The 20524-nt window shown below is 46.8% G+C and overlaps 1 protein-coding gene across 4 annotated transcripts in view; it reads right to left on the reverse strand.

Moving 5' to 3' along the window:
* raraa (retinoic acid receptor, alpha a) overlaps window positions 1-20524 on the reverse strand; it is a 259366-nt gene that overhangs the window by 6718 nt on the left and 232124 nt on the right. For all 4 annotated transcript variants that reach the window (XM_046368974.1, XM_046368975.1, XM_046368973.1 and 1 more), the window contains 3 exons: window positions 12039-12187; window positions 5980-6121; window positions 584-744 (listed from right to left, as the gene is read on the reverse strand). In XM_046368974.1, the coding sequence (XP_046224930.1) occupies window positions 584-744; window positions 5980-6121; window positions 12039-12187 (452 nt within the window). The remainder of the gene's footprint in view (window positions 1-583; window positions 745-5979; window positions 6122-12038; window positions 12188-20524) is intronic.

Genomic DNA, 20524 nt, shown 5'->3' on the forward strand with positions numbered 1-20524 from the left:
AACACAATCAAAAGTCCTTGTACTTCATTTTAAAAGAGTTGTTCATTTGTTAGGTTATCGGTTAATGGTGCAACAATATTGATTATTGAATTAGCTTTGATCTTGTTCAGTCTTATCACTTAAACATATTTAACAATGATCTCTTAACTAGCTTGATGACTGGGACATTTGAGCTTTTTTGTTGTTCTAAATTAAGAGGGCTAGAAGGGCCATGGGTCATATTGGATTGTGCAGAAATGCAGGAAATTATCTTAGATGCCCCAATTCTTTTTTTGTGTTTTTTTGGGGGGGGGGGTGGAATCCTCAGCCAGATTATGTCCCCCCACTTCTAAAAACGAAGTTGCACCCCTGCATTCAAGACTCCACACAGACAACATGAATGACACAATGAATGAACTCTGTGATTATGAGAATCGCAGGTCGCAGCACCAACAAGGTTCTGAAGCTACACTTAAAACAACACTGAAGAATCATTCAGTTAAAATACCAACCACAACAGATGAGCGAATGCACGGTCCTGGTAATCTGTGAGATTTTACACGCAGAAACGCACACACCTCTGACGAAGTATTGTGGTGCTCACCGTAGTGTATTTGCCGAGCTGGCAGAGGGAAGGGAAGGTCTCCTTATGCGCCTTGCTGACCCTGTTGATCATCTGCTCCGTCTCAGTGCTCAGCACGTAGCTCTCAGTGCACTCCGGCTTCTTCTCATCCTTCTTCTTCTTGTTCCGGTCGTTCCTCACCGCTGACGGGAGAGAGAAGGAAGAGAAGCAGGGTTTAGGAACGGGGAGGCCATTTAGCAGTGGAATGTCTAAAAGGTGTGTTAAAAACAAGGGTGCTTCGGAGGTAAATTTGGTATGTCTCGGTTTCAGTTGGTTGGTTTACAAACAGTCTAGGAAGGATACTGCTTTTCCTGCCTAAACTAGAAAGTAATTGTGATATCAAAGACAGAAATAAAACCAAGGTGAAATTAAACTGCGGGTAAAAGCACCCAGGATTTCACTTGTGTTGGGGGGGACAAATTGTGGAACAGTATTTAAATTGTGGCGGTATATCTAGACTGAAACTAAGAGGGGACTGAGATATAAAATAGAGGTAGCAAAAGGACAAGAGTGGGAGGTGGTGTATGTAGGCTAGCTAACAGGACAGATACCCGATGGAAGAGGATGATTAAGTGGCAGTAGGAAAACATCAAGCTCCGAGGGCCTCTGTAGCTAAGAAGCCAGCAGAACACATTCCAGCTCTGATCCCATTCGGGAAGATAAACGACCATGAGAGGTCGGCCCAGGGGGGACAGAGATATTACTGAGGAAATAATCCAAAAGGAAAGCCTGAGAAATGCCATTCCCCCGCGGCGCTCCGACCGCTGCTGTGAATGTAGCTACACTCACTCCCGAAATGACAAATACACCAGCCGCTGCTGTGTTTAGCATTGGAAAGCCATTAGGGTATATTCAGCTCTCCCTCCTCCCCCTCCCTCCCCTCACCCACCCTGGGGTGTATAGGTCTGAGGAGGGGAGGCGGGTTAGGTGATAAATGGCGTTGGCGGATAAGGTCGTTCATAATGCTGACACATTGCTACTGCTTTCATTAGAGGCCCTGGCTAATCTAATAACATAATATGACAAATATCCAGGCGGTAATGGTTTTAAGGGCTCGGCTGAGCCCCGCTCCCACTAGCTGCACAACCCCTCTAGCTTTCGCTCTCATGCACTCTTTCTATCTCCATCACTGTTGCGCATTCCTCTCTTCTCCCTCTCTTTAATCCTCAATCGCCTGCTTATTTCCGTCTTTGTCGCTCCAAGCTTCACTTGTTCTCTGATAGGTCTTCCCTGGGTTTGTTGTTTTCCTCTTCTCCCCCTTTCCCCAGACCTCGACCCAGAGGTTAACCTTAGGCACAGACCCTGGATCAGTTCCCCTGTCCAAATCCTAACCATTATAGGGGTACACAAAACTCATCACAGATTACTGTCTGTCTAGGGACAACATCTGACCCAGGGCCAGAAAGGGATGCACCGTACAGGGACAACTTTCATTAAATCAGTCCACAGACATGGGGGGGGAAGGGGGCAGGTCTGATACTCACACACTGATACAACAGCAGATCCTGCATTTGCTAGGTAAGCGCACCCTCAAATCACTAAGACTTCAGATGAAAATGAGACTTTTGGCTAAATTTGGCACAATTACAGAGATATTGATTAATGTGCGTCACTAACAAGTAAGTAAAGTAAAGCACTTTCTTACATCTCTACAATTACGCATTGCCAACAGCTATTTATTCTTGCCACAAAGTCCATCCACCTTTAAAGGAGCTGACAGGTGAGGAGAGCTGAGAATGATGTGAGTGTGTGTGCGTATGTGTGTCTCGGGCCCTCCCCCGCTCTCCCGTACCTGTCAAAGCGACTCAGCGCACCCCCCCCCCCCCCAACCGCCATTACGGCGCCCGTTGGAGACGTTAAATGAATTCCCTAAATAAAAGTGGAGAATCCTTAACGCAGAGACATTACCCGTGCTGACAAATTGACACCGCAATCAAAAGCTGCACAACACAATTGAACGCAGTCATTAAAGAACTATTAGCCGGGACTCGCGATCAGTCACGGAGAATTGCTGTGTGCAATAACTGGAGGGCGATCCATAGCAGGGCTAGGGAGGGGGAGAAGAAATACAGCCCACAGCATTATTTTGTGTGTGTGTGTGTGTGTGTGTGTAAATCGTGGAATGTGTCAACACGAATGCTTTGTTTGAATATGAATGTGTTTGAGCTATGAAGGATTCTTTCTAGCATTCTTAAAATGGTACGACCGTGTGGAATTGGGTTTCCCACTGATATGAAACACATTCTAGCAGTCTATTCATTGTAGCGTATAGTATTGTATTGGGTATGCTAGAAGCAATACACATACTCCCATCAATCAATCACTTGTACTCATAGTGGATTTCACAATATAAAAGGCTACGTTTGACAATGTGTCTGCGTGCGTGTGTATGAATGTGTGGGTGCATGCACGTGTGTATGAATGTGTGGGTGCGTGCGTGTGTATGAATGTGTGGGTGCGTGCGTGTGTATGAATGTGTGGGTGCGTGCACGTGTGTATGAATGTGTGGGTGCGTGCACGTGTGTTTGTGCATGAGAAAGCGAGAGAGGGCCAGCCAGCTGACAGACAGGGATAATTTGAAGGAGGAAAATTAAACCCATGACAGGTCGTCCATCACACAGATTAAATTCAATGGAAAGATAAAAATGTCAATGTTGCCCTGCTTCTCCTGCCTGCATCTCTCTCGCTGCTCTGTTTTGCCCAGGCAATGATGAAACTTATTCTCCCTCTATCCTCTCCGACCCTCCTCCTCCTTCGTTCATACATGCTGGAGATGCTAAGGCACTGCACGGGAGATGAAAACAGGTGATGAGGGATGGATGGAGGGAAAGAGGGGACGGAGGAATGGAGTTGGGGAAGGAGGGGGAGGGGGTGACTGCTTACCCGGGGAGCTGCCCTGTCCGCCCCTGGCGCCCCAGTCTGTCCTCTCCCGGTCTCCAAGGGTGGGGGCGGCGGCTGGGGGCCCAACGCCATCCCGCCTTTGGAGCTGGAGCGAGGAGCTGAGGCGACAAGGAGGGGCACAGTTTTACCCCCTCGACAGGGCACACACTAACTAACACAGGGCTCCCCCGTAGTACAGTACAGCCACACACACACCCTACCACAGTAATTACAGCGGGGAACATTTACGTGTGTACAATGAAATGGACTGTCCTATAATCTGAACGTTAACCAAATTCAAAACACAACTTTAAAAAAAAAAAAAACTTGAATAGGCATATTCTCTGTCGTACACAGACTGTATTGAAAACCACACAACTTCATGACATGGATCAAGTCTACATTCTACACGCCTAGTCACCAGCAGAGGTTTAACGGCACGCCGAAGGAAACAAACATAGTCAACATTGATATTGTAAAAGAGCATTTCCCCCAAAAACTCCAGGCCAGCCCCTGCCTTTCCTCGACATCACTGACTCCTCTCTCAGGCTTTCCCTGGTAACCCCCCCCATCTCTCCTCTCCTTCTCTTTCACTCGCTCCCCCTCGGCATGGCCACCTGGCACCGGTCCTGACGGTGTTGGAGCTGTCGAGCAGACGCAAGGTCACCGAGACGTCCCCTAGCAGAGCGGCCGGCCCTCCCAGCCTCCTCGGTAGCTCCCCGCAGGTCCCCAGATGGCCAGCCACCCCCCCCCCGATGTAGCCTCGCAACACAACCAAAGTCATCAGCCAGGACACACGGAGAAAGACATCTCAACACTACACCCTCACATAACCCAATCAGTACACACACACACAGAATAAATAGAGGGAGTATGGGAGAGTAAAGGTGTCTGTCAGCATGCTTCCCAGACGAAACAGGAAGAGTTTGTGCATATATTATGACGACATTTTTGTTCGTTTTGGACTCCGGTGAGGTTTTTAAAATCGTCTGTTCGGGAACCCAACATTGTTTCTCGAGGAAAGCCGAAGTCCGGAGCCAAAGTCTAATGCCGTTAGTCTGTGATTGGTCAACAGTAGGGATTCTTCAATAAAGTCTGTTGTCATTCAATCATTCAATGAGAGACAAAATACTGCACCAACCATCTTAGTTAGCTGTAAAATTGTGTGACTAAGATCTCCTCTGCAAAAACGTTAAAATTGATGACAGATTTCGTGAGTTATCTCAGATTAATTCTGACTATTGTGAGGAAGTGTATACTGGCTACGGTGTCTCAAAATGGACAATATGTACAGTATTGTCGCTTTTTTCTTGTTTTTCAAGCGAAGGCTGAAGGGAGCATGCGAGCATACTCTTCCGGTTCAAGTGTGAACCTATATGGCTACTTTTTGAATTTGAGATAGAAGTTGGCCCTTAACCATTAGGGAGATGAACAGAAGAAAGATCTCACCCTGTATCAGTTGTTAGGTTCCACTTCTACCCATCTTGTCTATTGACCTTCAGCCATGCAGTACCGACTTCAAGCCACAAGATGGCAGTGCCATTTCAAACTATCTCCCGTCTGTCCCTGTGGTGGGAGTTGCAGAGCCGGCCTGCCGTAATCCTCATAATCATGATTAATGGCCCCATTCAGAGGTAAGGAGCGCTGAGGATAACTTACTTTACAGTAGGCCTCAGACGGCCAGCCGCGTGGGAAACTCGCAGAGCGCTTACAGTACCATGAAGAGGGTAAATACCATAGTAGAGAGACGACAGAGAGAGGGAGGAGTGTGCCCGCCTGTGTGTGTGTGTCAGTATATTTACAATGCCTACAGTGTGGACCTGTGTGTGTGTGTGTGTGTGTGTGTGTGTGTGTGTGTGTGTGTGTGTGTGTGTGTGTGTGTGTGTGTGTGTGTGTGTGTGTGTGTGTGTGTGTGTGTGTGTGTGTGTGTGTGTGTGTGCGTGTGTGTGTCTCACCTCCACCAATTAGCTCATCTGGTCTGACAGTGTGTGTATGTGTATGTGTGTGGGGAGGGAGTGTGTCGACACAGCCCCAGGGATGCACTGATCAGAGGCGACGCCTGCTCATTCACTCTCCGCAGGTGCTAACATATTCATCACAGAGTTCCACTAAGACTCACTATGCTACCTCGATTACTGTGCAAAGCCAAAATGTGTATTGGGGCAGTGTACACTACCCACATATATACACGCACACACACACAGTCCTGAGGCCCTATGATAGAGAATGATGATTGTGATGATTGTGATCAGAGTTTTTGCTGTGTAGTATAGGCTCGACTGGGCAGTGCCGCGTACTTCAGTGACGCAGGATATCCCATCAATCAGAACTCAATGAAACACCCAGACATTTCATCCCAGATGGCAGTCGAACGGAAAGGATTTAATTGTCCTGATTGTCAGTGCATAGTTTTGGATAACGACATGGCCTCTGTGGATGACGTATAGTGTACTGAGGTTAGGGTTGGCAGGGTGGTGTAGTTTAGCAGTGCTACTCACACTCCTTGGACATGCCCACTTCCAGGCACTTCTGCAGGCGGCAGTACTGGCAGCGGTTCCTGGTGACCTTGTTGATGATGCAGTTCTTCTCCCGGTGACACGTGTACACCATGTTCTTCTGGATGCTCCTCCGAAAGAAGCCCTGGAGGACAGAGGGGTGAAGACAGAGAGCGATGAGAAGAGAGAGATATTGTCAGTGAGCGTGAGGAGATTCAAGAACCTATAGATAGTCCCAGAGTGTTCCATGGGGTCCACAGTGCGTTACCCAAACACTAGGCTCTTGAAAGTCGTAGCGATGAATAATCTGCAGGAGAAATATTAACTCCTGTTGCCATCTCATGAGATCACCCACGTACCTTGGTAATAGCCCATTAAGACACAGAGATGCTTTTAGGACTTTAAGTAAGTCAAAACGGTTCGGGGATATGAAACGCAGAGGCCAATGGGCCTCCAGCTATTTTCCATGACCTACTTTATATATTTAAAATGGCCCAGCAAAAAGAAATTCTGGGTCGGGGCCAACTGAAAATCATTACAGAGAGAGAACATGGGTTTAAAATGCTTACAAAAAAACACTCGCCGCAGATATTTTTTTCCCAGCAGATATCTGAAACAAAACGAAAGGACAGGAGGAGGGTGTCAGATACACAAAAGTCGCCAACCCATGCGTCTCAAAGCTCCAAAAACCTAAAAACCCCAACAAAAGCTCAAACGGTACATCTACCATTCGAGGCATCTACCCTCTTTGTGTATTCTGGCAAGGCAGAGACTGTAGAGGATGCCATCAGTATCAAGCACAATGTGGAAGTTATAACTTCTATTTCTTTTCATTAGTCACTCAATGGGTTAATCACTGGCAACATTGACGGGCGGAGGAGCGACGGTGGGTCATAGGTCATATTGAATCACGGAGGAAAGGGGTGGGTCATGTTGAATCACGGAGGAAAGGGGTGGGTCATGTTGAATCACGGAGGAAAGGGGGTGGGTCATGTTGAATCACGGAGGAAAGGGGGTGGGTCATGTTGAATCACGGAGGAAAGGGGGTGGGTCATGTTGAATCACGGAGAAAGGGGGTGGGTCATATTGAATCACGGAGGAAAGGGGTGGGTCAATGTGTATCACGGAGGAAAGGGGGTGGGTCAATGTGTATCACGGAGGAAGGGGGTGGGTCATGTTTGGGTGGGGCCGGCTGGCAGGGGAGCGCCACAATTTCAGGAGATTAGCTCTCTGGCCGACAGATGGACTAAAACCCACAATTTGTCCTTCCCGGATCATGGGCTATCCTTCGCTCTCCTCGTCCTACCCCTCCTGAGAGGAGAGACAGGCAGGCTGATAGGTGGGGAGGGATCCTATTTGAAGGTGAGCGAGATGAGAGGAACAGTATTATTACAGTATACTGTAGGCTATAGATGTGCATTTGATCAATCGATTAAAGTGCTATTGCGTAAACGTGGCACAACTGTAAGGGACGGCAGCATCCAGAAGAGGCCATCTCAGTCTACGGACTTGAACCCCATTGAAAACCTGTGGTTTGAACTGAAGAGGGCGGCCCCATAAGTGCAGACGAAGGATATCATTGTTCTGGAAAGGTCTAAGATCCCTTCCAATGTGTTCTGTAATCTCATAAAACATTTGAGAAAAAGGCTCAGCGCCGTTATCCTCGTGAGGTATCGAAAGGTATTGAAAACAGGGGTGCCAATCATTTTCACCCATATCTTTTTGAGAGAAAATATGTTTTACTTGGTAAACAAAATCTCTTTCTATGAGCAATTGTATTAGTATAAAATAATATTATTAGAATTTTTGGGGGAGCATACACTATAGCTCAGTATTTATATTATTTTGCTCACGTTTATTAAGGGTGCCAATAATATTGGACCTGACTCATGTTGTGCATGTGTGTGTGGTAACGGTTGATTGCGTGGGAAAGGTCTGAAACTGCACAGGGAAAAAAGCATGAATCCTCTTATACTTGTAGTTCACAAACTGTGCCTAGAGTAATGCCAGCCTCCCCAGACTCCCACTGAGTGTGCAGGTGTCCTCATGCGACCATCTGAAAATGCCCAGAGACTCTGCCTCTCCTGCTCGGCGACTACGTCTGTGACAGGCACATTACTAAAGAAGTGACTAACAAGGACAGCTAAAAACACCACAACAACAACAGAGGGACGAGCAATGTTTTTTTTTGGGGGGGGGGGGGGGGGGGGTTTAATCTCTTTCACATCAAAGAAAATAAAAAGAGAGGGTTCATGCTGTGCACCGATGCCTCGGAGGCAAAAACATAAATATGAAGAGAGCATGCAAATGTTATGTTAAAGTGTTTATATCTGGGAGAAAGAGAGGGAACATGAGAGAGTTCTCCACTTCAACAACAAACGAGCCATCACTAAGTAGCTTGTTCCGACCATATCCCTCAACGCCACCCACCCCCCCAGGGTTGGGCTTTGTAGCTGGGCTAGTTAAAGAGATGCTAAAATGCTAACCCTCAACTTACCCCAGTCTCCGATGACTGGCTGTATATACACATGAATATGCCTGTAAGGTTGAATTATTGAGAATGCCAAGCTTCATCACCTCCTATGGTGAACAGGACAGAGGGGAGGCGAATGCTGAATTTGTGAAAGTTCTGCTGGGGGGCTGTGACTAGCAGCTGGCGCCGGGGTAGCTACAACCCGGCAGGGATGTACACACGCACGCACACGCTTGCACGCACAGCACCCAGTGAGTTTTAGCCAGTTTGTTTCTTATATAGCCAACATGAAGTCACGGTCCTGTTTTCATATTGACTCAGACTGCACGCACGCACTCACTCACTCTACATCTCTCCATCAATAGCTAGTATTCAGCATATTTAAAATCAGGGACTATTAGAAAACAAGGAGTAGTGTGAAGTTAAGAGACAATACAAGCTATTGAGGACTCCGGCAAGTGGTGCATTTCTGCCCCCATAAAAGGGCAGGATAAGGATAAGTCTCTATTAGAGGACAGGTTAAGTTCCATTGAAGGCGGCGAGATCTTGCTGTGTTAAAACAGGACTCCTTCGGCTCCAGAAGCTCCACTCATCTCTTTGTTGTCCCCTTTCGGTCATCTCTACTCTCCTCCTCTCCGGTCCTTATGTCCCTGTCTTTCTAATCTCTCCTCCTCTTCCTAATCTCTCTTTTCTCATCTCCACTGTGGATGCCGTGACCCGCCTTCCTTTGAGTGTCAACTGGGCTCCTTCCTGCAGCACCTCTTTCCCTCACTCCGTCCCAGGCCAGGTGTTCGCTTCCCTGGGCCCAGCCATGTGAGGCAGGCCTAATGGTCACCTGTCACCACCGCAGCCAGTCATCCAGCCTCCCTCTCTGCCTGCCAGTCTTAGACCATCGCCCTGCCCTCAACCCCTCTAACCCCTCTAACAACTCATCCCCTTATACCCCCATCCCTCGACCTCCACTCACTACAGATGAACAGCAAGTGCCCCAGCGCACCACTGCTTACACAAGCTTACACAACCCGGTCTTATGAAACACTGTACTGCAGATAAGGCAGGCCAGATACCACTTCAGAAGGCAGACGGTTGCCTTACAACAGGACAGAGTGCAAGTCAGTGTACCTGCTGCTTTCATAACACGTCTCACATAACCACACGAAAAGGCTTGCGAGGCCTGATCAATGGAGAGCTCGGGAGTGAAGAACACGTATGATATTTGAGGACGTGCTGGAGATGGCTTACGACACATGCATGGGGAGTGGGGATGACAAGTGTACGTGTTGACTCTTGCTGAATGCAGCTCTTCTGCACCCGGCCGGAGCACGCGCTTTTGATAATGACTTCATTTGGAGTTCGAACGACACAGCAGATCCACACTCTCCAACTAAAGCCACTAACCAAATATATTTTTCCATATAGTTAATGAGAACTGTATAGCGCAATATTATTGAAGCATAGCCCACATCTGGCAGTCCCATCATATATAGATAGCGTATAGGGCGGCAGGTAGCCTAGTGGTTAAGACTGTCGGGGCCAGTAACCGAAAGGTCGCTGGTTTGAAACCCCACTTCGACTAGGTGAACAATCTGTCGCTGTGCCCTTAAGCAAGGCAGTTGGCCCCCACAACAACTGCTCCCCGGGCGCCGATGACATAGATGTCGATTAAGGCAGCCCCTCTCACCTCTCTGATTCAGAGGGGTTGGGTTAACTTCTCTAGGGTAGGGGGCAGCATTGGGAATTTTGGATGAAAAGCGTGCCCAAATTAAACTGCCCGCTACACCGCCATAAAAGCTAGAATATGCATATAATTAGTAGATTTGGATAGAAAACACTGAAGTTTCTAAAACTGTTTGAATGATGTCTGAGTATAACAGAACTCATATGGCAGGTAAAAACCTGAGAAAAAAAATCCAGGATGTGGGAAATCTGAGGTTTGTAGTTTTTCAACTCTTGACCTTTCGAATACACAGTGTATGGGGTCATATTGCACTTCCTAAGGCTTCCACTAGATGTCAACAGTCTTTAGAAACTTGTTTGATGCTTCTACTGTGAGGTGGGGGCGAATGAGAGGGGAATGAGTCAGAGGTCTGCCAGAGAGCCACGAGCTCAGTCTTGAGCGTTCACGTGATAGTTAGCTCTGTTCCATTGCAATTCTGAAGACAAAGGAATTCTCCGGTTGGAACATTGAAGATTTATGTTAAAAACATCCTAAAGATTGATTCTATACATTGTTTGACATGTTTCTACAGACTGTAACGGAACTTTTTGACTTTGTCTGCCCCTAGTGATCGTGCGTCGTGAGTTTGGATTGTGTACTGAATGCGCAAACAAAAAGGAGGTATTTGGACATATATTATATATGATGGACATTATCGAACAAAAACAAACATTTATTGTGGAACTGGGATTCCTGGGAGTGCATTCTGATGAAGATCCATGGTAAGTGAATATTTATGATGCTATTTCTGACTTCTGTTGACTACACATGGCGGATATCTGCTTGGGTTGTTTTGGTCTCTGAGTGCCGTATTCAGATTATTGCATGGTATGCTTTTTCCGTAAAGTTTTGAAATCTGAAACAGCGGTTGCATTAAGGAGAAGTGGATATAAAATTCCATGCATAACAATTGTATATTTTAGCAATGTTTATTATGAGTATTTCTGTAAATTGATGTGGCTCTCTGCAAAATCACCCAATGTTTTGGAACTACTGAACATAACGCGCCAATGTAAACTCAGATTTTTGGATACAAATATGAACTTTACCGAACAAAACATACATGTATTGTGTAACATGACATCCTATGAGTGTCATCTGATGAAGATCATCAAAGGTTAGTGATGAATTTGATCTATATTTCTGCTTTTTGTGACTTCTCTCTTTGGCTGGAAAAAATGGCTGTGTTTTTCTGTGACTTGGCTCTGACCTAACAATCGTTTGGTTTGCTTTCGTCGTAAAGCCTTTTTGAAAATTGGACACTGTGGCTGGATTTACAACAAGTTTATCTTTAAAATGGTGTAAAATACATGTATGTTTGAGGAATTTTAATTATGGGATTTCTGTTGTTTTGAATTTGACGCCCTGCAGTGCAACGTACCCTAGAGGCTAACTGCGGAAGACACATTTCGGGTTGAGCAACTGATTAGGTATATTCCCTAGATATAGGAAGTTAGAATAAGCAATGACATAAGCGATAGTCCAGTCCACTATTTTTAGGCCACCCCCCAATTGGAACTTTGGATAACTTTCATTGGAAATACTAGACATAGCATTTGTTCAAATGTTCAGGGGTGCCTTAGGGTGATGGCCCCTGGGACTGGTTACTCCCATTCCAAACCAGGACAAGCAGGATATGTGTTAGAAATATCATCATGGGCACCCCTATATGCATTCAGAACATTGGGCCAGCCCACCATTTACAGAACATCCCCCAGAATCAATGTACAATTTGAACCTGGGACCAAATAGAAAGAAATATAGCATCGAATAGAATGAGATATAGAATGGAATATAGAATAGAATTAAATTTAGAATAGAATATAGTATAGAATATCGTGTATGGATATAAGGTTAGGTGGTGTGTCTCACCTTGCAGCCTTCACAGGCGCTGACTCCATAGTGGTATCCTGAGGACTTGTCTTGGCACACAAAGCAGGGCTTGTAGACCCGCGGGGGAGGAGGGGGCGACGGCGGGCTCGGCACTATCTCCTCTGAGCTGGTACTCTGCGTCTCTATAGCTGTGGGAGAGATAAGGGGGGGATGCTTAGTACATACTACTTAACACACACACACACACTTCCTAACAACACATTCAGCGACAGAAACGACAAGGACAATATCTTTTATAGGCCACTATCGTATCCCGGACAAGAAAGACTTGGTATTGTGGAGAGTCTCTCTCTGAGCTCTTGGCAAGAAACAGGCCTACACGGTGAATCAAAGCAAGGCTTGAGCCGAAGAGAAAAGCAGGCCATCCTTGTTTACCGGTAACCTTGGGGGGTTCCACATATCAATCGAGACAATGTAAGCAGCGGAGATCACATAAGGATGTCCTGAATGGCTGTATAGAGGAACTGGCTCACCCATCAGGGAAGGAACTCGATAACAGATAACAGTATTCTCTCTAGGCTGTGTGTGAATGAATGGTGCTTCTAGCGAGGAATAATGTTCTGCTGGACTAGCGTCCACTACACTCCGTTGTATAAGATATACGAGTCCTGGTGTATATGGTCACCAAGGGTGTGTAGGTCTAATGAAACCGAGCGGTATCGTCATGTTTTCACAGAGAGAAAAGGTGACAAAAGCTAAGGTCAAGTTGGACATTGAGAACCAGACACCCCAAGGCTGTTCACAGTCATCCTTTCTCTTCCTCTAATTCTCTCCCCCCCCCCCCCCTCTCTCTCAGAGTCACAAAACAAACAGGCCGTAAGACGCTAAAGACGGGCGAATTAACAAAGATAATTAGTCGGGAGCCCTTGATATGAGACCTAAGATGATTATTCTTGAGCTGGACAGGCTATAAAGGGATCAGGTGAGCAGCTGCACTCAGCTGTTCATCCAAGGCCAAGGCATATGGGCTGTCGAATGAAGTTCATTTTTGTTTTTATTCAACTAGTATACGGCAGACCTCTGGGAGGGTGGGGAGGTAGAGAAATGCTGTTGTTGGGTTGAAGTAACAGGCACGGTGGACTATGCCCTTAATATCCTCTGTGTGTTTCACAAAACCTCTGTAATCACACACACGTCAGTCATATAATGTAGCTAGCACACACACACACACACACACACACACACACACACACACCAGTCATACACTGTAGCACACACAGACACACACAAACAGATTGAGAAATTGTGACGTCTCGTTCTCGGAGCTGCCCAGAGGCCCGGGCGGCACTCGTGTGTAAATAAACAAACTATATTTAACACAAGCCTCACGGGTTCACCAGGCTTGCAGTACAGCTGGGAACAGACTCCACGTGACGCAGCAGACAGCCGTTCTGGATGGAAACACCACGGTCTCGCTCACCGACGCAAACACACATGTCCATCATCCACATAATCTCCCCCTCTTCACAGCTCGCGCTCTCTTTGTAATGTGTCTGTTCATGTTTCTGCAGTTTGCATGGTCCCGAAAAACTCTTGGGAAGAGTACATTCAGACAAGCCAAATACACCAGGCCGATGCACACCAATATGCTCACGCTCACCGCTGGAAAAACATCAAATGAATGTTAAAACCAACCCCAAATGATCCTGATATCTCCCTTTTCACGAGGAAAACATACAGTATGTCCACGAGGTTCAGATATCCTGATAGCTGTAACGCAGTTAACTGTAAAGACAACACCAACGAAGCTCATATTGAAGGGACCAGCTGCAACACTAAATCAGACCCAGGATATAAAAAGACAATCTCACTCCTGTCTCTCACTCAAAACAGGAAGAATTATTGTTATAATATATATTTTTTTACCTTTAACTCGGCACGTGAGTAAAGAACAGATTCTTACTTACAATGATGGCCTACACCGGCAAGGCCTGGACGATGCTGGGGCAATTGGCACCGCCCTATGGTGTCTGTAGTGACACCCCTAGCACTGAGATGCAGTGCCTTTGATTGCTGCGCCACTCGGGAGCACGAATGACAGAGTGGGTGGATGTCTTTAAAAGTGGTCCCCTGTTGTCAACAGACCAGCAGCATACTGTAACATGTGCGAATACCGGTCCTCTATTACTTTGGCTTCTCAGTGCTTTAGCATTAGGGGACAAATTGAAGCTTATTTAGCTCATGTGGCTAGCATGCGCCTGTACAACCTAGGGTGGTCTCATTAGTCAACCCTGTTGTACCCATACCTCCCCTCATCATACCAGCTGTGTCCCACAGTTATTATGAGATCCGTTCTGTGGGTTTCTGCTAAATGCCACAAGCTCCCTTGTGTGGCCCTACTCCCTAGAGCAGGGCTCACCAACTCTGTTCCCGGAGAGATACTGTTCTGTAGGTTTTAGCTGTAACCCTAATCTAGCACACCTGATTCTAATTAGGAGCTGTTTGGTAAGAACAATCAGGTTAGTTACTGGAGTTGGCATGAAACTGTAGTTGGGGTTAAAACCTACAGGAGGGTAGCTCTCCAGGAACAGAGACAGAACGCCATGCCGGGTTCTTACCCAGTCCAAGACAAAACCACACACACAGAACACACACACACTCAACGGGCACTAACTGCACCACCGGCATATGGAGAATGACCTTTAAAAAACCTCTTCTTTGGAAAACTTTATTTATTTTTATCTCTTGCCTATGTGTAAACACAAACTAGCCCCGGGTCAGCACTTCAAAGCCTGTTCCTTTAAAATCATTTTATAGAGGAAATGAAAAGGTGATCTCGTAACTGCTCTCTAGGGAACTCCACTTCTGTACATATGTGCCCCCATTGCACTCGTTATTTTAAAAAGGCATCTTCATTGTCATTCATCAGCGCAAAACTGGAGGCACAGTTACGGTTTACGGCAGTCTTACTCACTGCAGCTCATATGGCTCTCTATCTTGGCCCTGAAAGAGAGGGAGCGAGACAGAGAGAGTGAACGACTGGTAGAGGGGCAGAGCAGGATAAAAGCAATGTTATGTATGTATACCTACCGCTCTGATACAGCATGAAGCACTAGACGTGCGTGTAAGCTCCCCCAAAGGAAAAACAGTATTAACCTTATGTATGTATTTAATGTACCCAGAGGACAAGCTTAGAGGAAAAAGTACAAATACACCCAACACTGCACTAATTAAATAGGGTCCGCTATTCGCTTCAACTGACGTCGGACAGACAGGGGGGACACGAGAAGAAGTTAGAGAGATGCACTCAGAGCACCCTCTTATTCATTTGGGGAGGACTGAGGACAGAGGGAGGGGTGAAGGGTTGAGGACAGAGGGAGGGGTGAAGGGTTGAGGACAGAGGGAGGGGTGAAGGGTTGAGGACAGAGGGAGTGGTGAAGGGTTGAGGACAGAGGGAGGGGTGAAGGGTTGAGGACAGAGGGAGGGGTGAAGGGTTGAGGACAGAGGGAGGGATGAAGGGTTGAGGACAGAGGGAGGGATGAAGGGTTGAGGACAGAGGGAGGGATGAAGGGTTGAGGACAGAGGGAGGCGCTCATCGCCTTTTTTTGCTGTCATCAGCGTTCAGTCTTCGCTGATCCCATTGGCCCTGGCTGGCAGTCATTACTCTCATGTCAAACAAATGAAACCCAAGTAGAGCACCTCTTTATGTAACGCACCACATTTTCTTGCATTAGCAAATACCCATTCACCCTTTCCCTTCCTATTACACCCTACATTATTACCAGGTCCACAAACCTATTCACCCCTACTAAAACTGCCTTCATCAGTCGTATGCAACTACGCATACAAACAAACTCACGTACACTACATATGCGCACAAGGGCAACAGCCCTTCAGTGATCCACCGAGCCCCACATACCTACACAGACACACACACTAACTGTCCTAATGAGAGCACACATGAAGGAAAAAAAATGGACAAAATCTGGGACACAGGACAAGAGTCTGCGAGGGGACTGGTTACTGTAATTAAACACAATGGCCCAGTTCTGGAGCGCAGAGCAGAGCTGGGGCATTGAACAGAACAATGGCGGCCCTGTGGGATGGAGGGACTCAGAAGACAGAGCCCACAGGGCTGCTGCTACGGCTGCTGGGCCACACCAGCTCTACCACAGCAGATATAGAGCACCTCTGGGCAGTACTAAAGCCACAGGCCTGCCTGTTGTTCCCTAGCACTGATAAGGCTAGCTCGCCTCTGTAGACACCATGACAGAGAGGCTAGCTTAGCGATACTGTATAAAGGCCAGCTAGGCTGTCCCTAGTCCTGTAAATACAGAGGCTAGCTTAGCGATACTGTATAAAGGCCAGCTAGGCTGTCCCTAGTCCTGTAAATACAGAGAGGCTAGCTTAGCGATACTGTATAAAGGCCAGCTAGGCTGTCCCTAGTCCTGTAAATACAGAGGCTAGCTTAGCGATGCTGTCTAAAAGGCCAGCTAGGCTGTCCCTAGTCCTGTAAATACAGAGAGGCTAGCTTAGCGATACTGTATAAAGGCCAGCTAGGCTGTCCCTAGTCCTGTAAATACAGAGAGGCTAGCTTAGCGATACTGTATAAAGGCCAGCTAGGCTGTCCCTAGTCCTGTAAATACAGAGAGGCTAGCTTAGCGATACTGTATGAAGGCCAGCTAGGCTGTCCCTAGTCCTGTAAATACAGAGAGGCTAGCTTAGCGATACTGTATAAAGGCCAGCTAGGCTGTACCTAGTCCTGTAAATACAGAGAGGCTAGCTTAGTGATACTGTATAAAGGCCAGCTAGGCTTTCCCTAGTCCTGTAAATACAGTACTTCATTGGAGTGGCAGGGGGTTGATGAACCATCTAAATATGATAGAGCTGTACTCAGGGGGGTAAAGACCATGTTAATACACCATCTCTAGAGACATCGTCTAGATAGAACGTCTCGGCTATATCCAGCTCTATCTGAATCATCTCGACCTCAGTGAACCTCCTAGTCTCTGTGATCAGTATGACCGTGATTAGTGCGGAGCGACTAGCCCAAATGTAAGTTTATTTTAGTTTCTTTAAATAACAGCTGCCTGTTCTCATTGGTTCTTGCACGGGCAAGCCTGTAGGGCCGGCAGACAGACACGGAGAGGGAGAGAGGGACAGAAATTCACACAGGACGCGGCGCAAACGAGAGGGATAGAAAGCAGTTGCTTAGGCATCTCTACCCGACAATGCATCTAATTGATAGTTGTTATTCAGCAGTATTAAAAGTATGCCTTATTGATTTTGAAGAACTACAGAAGTAGTGATTGTCAGACTGTAGGCAGCAAGCCAGCTAGACCAGCGTTTCCCCAAACTGGTCACGGGGACCCCCCTGGGTGAATGTTTTGGTTCTGGCATTAGCACTATACAGCTGATTCAAATAATCAAAGCTTGATGATGAGTTGGTTATTTGAATCAGCTGTGTAGTGCTAGGGCAAAACCCAAAACATGCTCCGGGGGAGGGGGGACACTGAGCTAGACTACTAGCCTAAATGGGATAACTCTTTGGGACACACAGTAATAGATGGCTGGCTGGCTGCTACTGCATGAACAGAGATGAGATGATGACTTGGAATGAAATTAAAGTTTAAAAAAAATACACACACACCTGAAATACTTCATTATTGTGAAAAGGCTGGTTTATCAATAAGCGATAATGGGCTCTCTACCATCTTTGGGGTTTTATTCATGAAATAATAAAGTCATCAAACTAAAAACACATCTAATATAGACAACCAAAATATTTTGTTTTAAGTAAAGTATTTTAATAAATGAGCCTAAGTGCTAATGGACAGTTAACCCAATTGTTTTATTCTGTATTACAGCATTCAACCCACATAATGCATTTATTGTAAAAAATAATAATACAATTGAGAAGCTATTATTTAAAAAAAAACAGAACCAACCTCAAAAAAGCATTAATCGCATCATCTCTCTCTCTGGTTTCTCAGAATGCCCTTTGATGTTCACATTCCCAGACAAACGTACAAAAACAGTGTGTGTTGCATTTGTCGACAGCCAAAACATGTTAATGGGTTAACTTAATGTGCTTACACAGCAGCAGCACCCAAAGCACCGGCCATTTCATTAGCGCGAGTGTTGAGCGTTCACAATGCCGCTCCTTCGATTCACAAGTACACTTCAACCGTTGTGCTCACATTAGACATCTTGTTAGTACTCAGTTACACTGTAGATTAGGCCGAACAACAGGACAAAGAATTTATTCAAGAGGCAGATCACATCTAATAAATCACACACAAAAATAGGCTATATCAAAAGTTCTGACAATGCATTAAAACTAGCCTGTTAACCTGTCAGTTTAAATCCTCTGTTATTGGCTAGAGGAGAAGCAGACTGGCACCCAGACTGTATAAAGACAACCATACAGAAAACCCTACTGGCCATCTTGTAAAGTTAAGCCTGAGTGGCTCAAAGCAGGCCTCATTCGTTGGCCTATTCCTGGGCTGTGTACGGTTCAGGTCTGGGTTATAGGCAGGGAGATTTGATTAACGTCATCCCCATGGGTGATTGGGCCCAGCTGTGAAGCATATTAATGAGATTTCAGCATTATTAGGGGGGAATTGTAACTACATTAGCCAACAGGCTGGCGGGGCTAGCAGTCATCGGGTGGGTTGAGGGGGATTTCACAGGGTCTTCCAGTGTACTGTCCTTTACGACCAGTCACAGGCTTCTGTGTTTCCTATTAGATTAGACCCCCCCCCCCATTTGTCTCTCTGTTCAGTCTCCAGACACTACTCTAGTCCAGACCACCAGACTACGCCACAGGCTGGCAGACACAGACAGACATATTAGGGATGCTTTGAAGTCCGACCAAAATAATGAACTGACAACGTGGTTGAGGGATGGAAAGTGTCTTGTCTATAAGCCAAGGGGCATAAAGTTTTTTGTTAAAGTATCATAGGTCTCAAGAGACCAGACATGCTTCACGTTTAGAGACCGTTGATGTGCAGTCAAGTACTGTATGAGAATCACAGTGGGGCCTAAGATGGATGACAAAATATTTGTCAGAAATGTGGGCAAGCAGGGAAGAAAAACAAACACAGCAGTATGCATTGTCAGCGTTCAACTAACTGCTGGGGGGGGGGGGGGGTGCAGCCATTTCCTACCTCACAGGGAAATCCTGCCATTCAACAGGACAACTTGACGCCAGTTCCCAAAACATCTAATAGATCAATATCATCTCAACACACACGCACATGGACGGACGGACGAAGGCATGGACGGACAGACGAGCCATGTAAGATACTCGTGGAAGCGGTAGGGTTTCAGGTGTTTTGGGGAATATGGGCAGGAACTCTGCTGTCCTTGCTTCAGGGGGAAGCGGTTTCCTCCATTGGGGTGCCAGGACAGAGAAGAGCTTGGACTGAGCTGAGCGGGAGCTAGGGGTGGGAGGGCCAAGAGACCAGAGGTGGCAGTACGGAATACTCGGGTTGTGGTGAAGGGTTTGAGTAGAGCCTGAAGGTAGGGAGGGGCAGTTCCTTACGCTGCTCCTTGGCAAGTGCCATGGTCTTGTAGTGGATGCGAGCTTCGACTGGAAGCCAGTGGAGTGTGCGGAGGAGCGGGGTGACATGGGAGAATTTTGGAAGGTTGAACACCAGGAGGGCTGCAGCATTCTGGATAAGTTGCAGGGGTTTGATGGCACAGAATGGGAAGCGCAGCCAACAGCGAGTTGCAGTAGTCCAGACGGGAGTTGACAAGTGCCTGGATGAGGACCTGTGCCACTTCCTGTGTAAGGTAAGGTTGTACTCTAAGGATGTTGTAGAGCATGACCCTGCAGGAGCGAGTCACTGCTTTGATGTTTGCTAAGAACGACAGGGTGTTGTCCAGGGTCACGCCAAGGTTCTTTGCACTCTGGGAAGAGGACACCGTGGAGTTGTCAACCGTGATGGAGAGGTCCTGGAGAGGGCAAGCCTTACCCGGGAGGAAAAGCAGCTCTGTCTTGTCGAGGTTAAACATGAGGTAGTGGGCCGACATCCAAGCTGAGATATCTGCCGGGCACACAGAGATGCGTGACGCAACCTGAGTGTCAGAAGGGGGGAAGAAAATAAGTAGTTGAGTGTCATCCGCATAGCAATCATAGGAGAGATCATGTGAGGATATGACAGAGCCGAGTGACTTGGTGTATAGAGAGAAGAGGGCCTAGAACCAAGCCTTGGGGGATACTTGTAGTGAGAGTAAATGGTGCGGACAAAGATCCTCTCCACGTCACCTGGTGGGAGCAGCCTACCGTGTGTAAGGAAATTTGCAACACAAACAAACAAACAAACACGTGACACAGCGCATGGAGACACGGAGCTCGTACCTAAAAGAGGGGCAACTTCGGTCGCATGGACGTGGTTTGGGAATGAAAAGTCTGACATGGAGCAGAAAACCGTACACTGCAAAATATGACGCAGGCCGGTCCCGACAACAGGCTCAAACACCACTAACCTCCTTCACCACCTATGCAAGAATCATGTGAA

The sequence above is a fragment of the Oncorhynchus gorbuscha genome, linkage group LG11 (assembly GCF_021184085.1).
Source record: "Oncorhynchus gorbuscha isolate QuinsamMale2020 ecotype Even-year linkage group LG11, OgorEven_v1.0, whole genome shotgun sequence".
In the NCBI taxonomy this organism is placed as follows: Eukaryota; Metazoa; Chordata; class Actinopteri; order Salmoniformes; family Salmonidae; genus Oncorhynchus; species Oncorhynchus gorbuscha.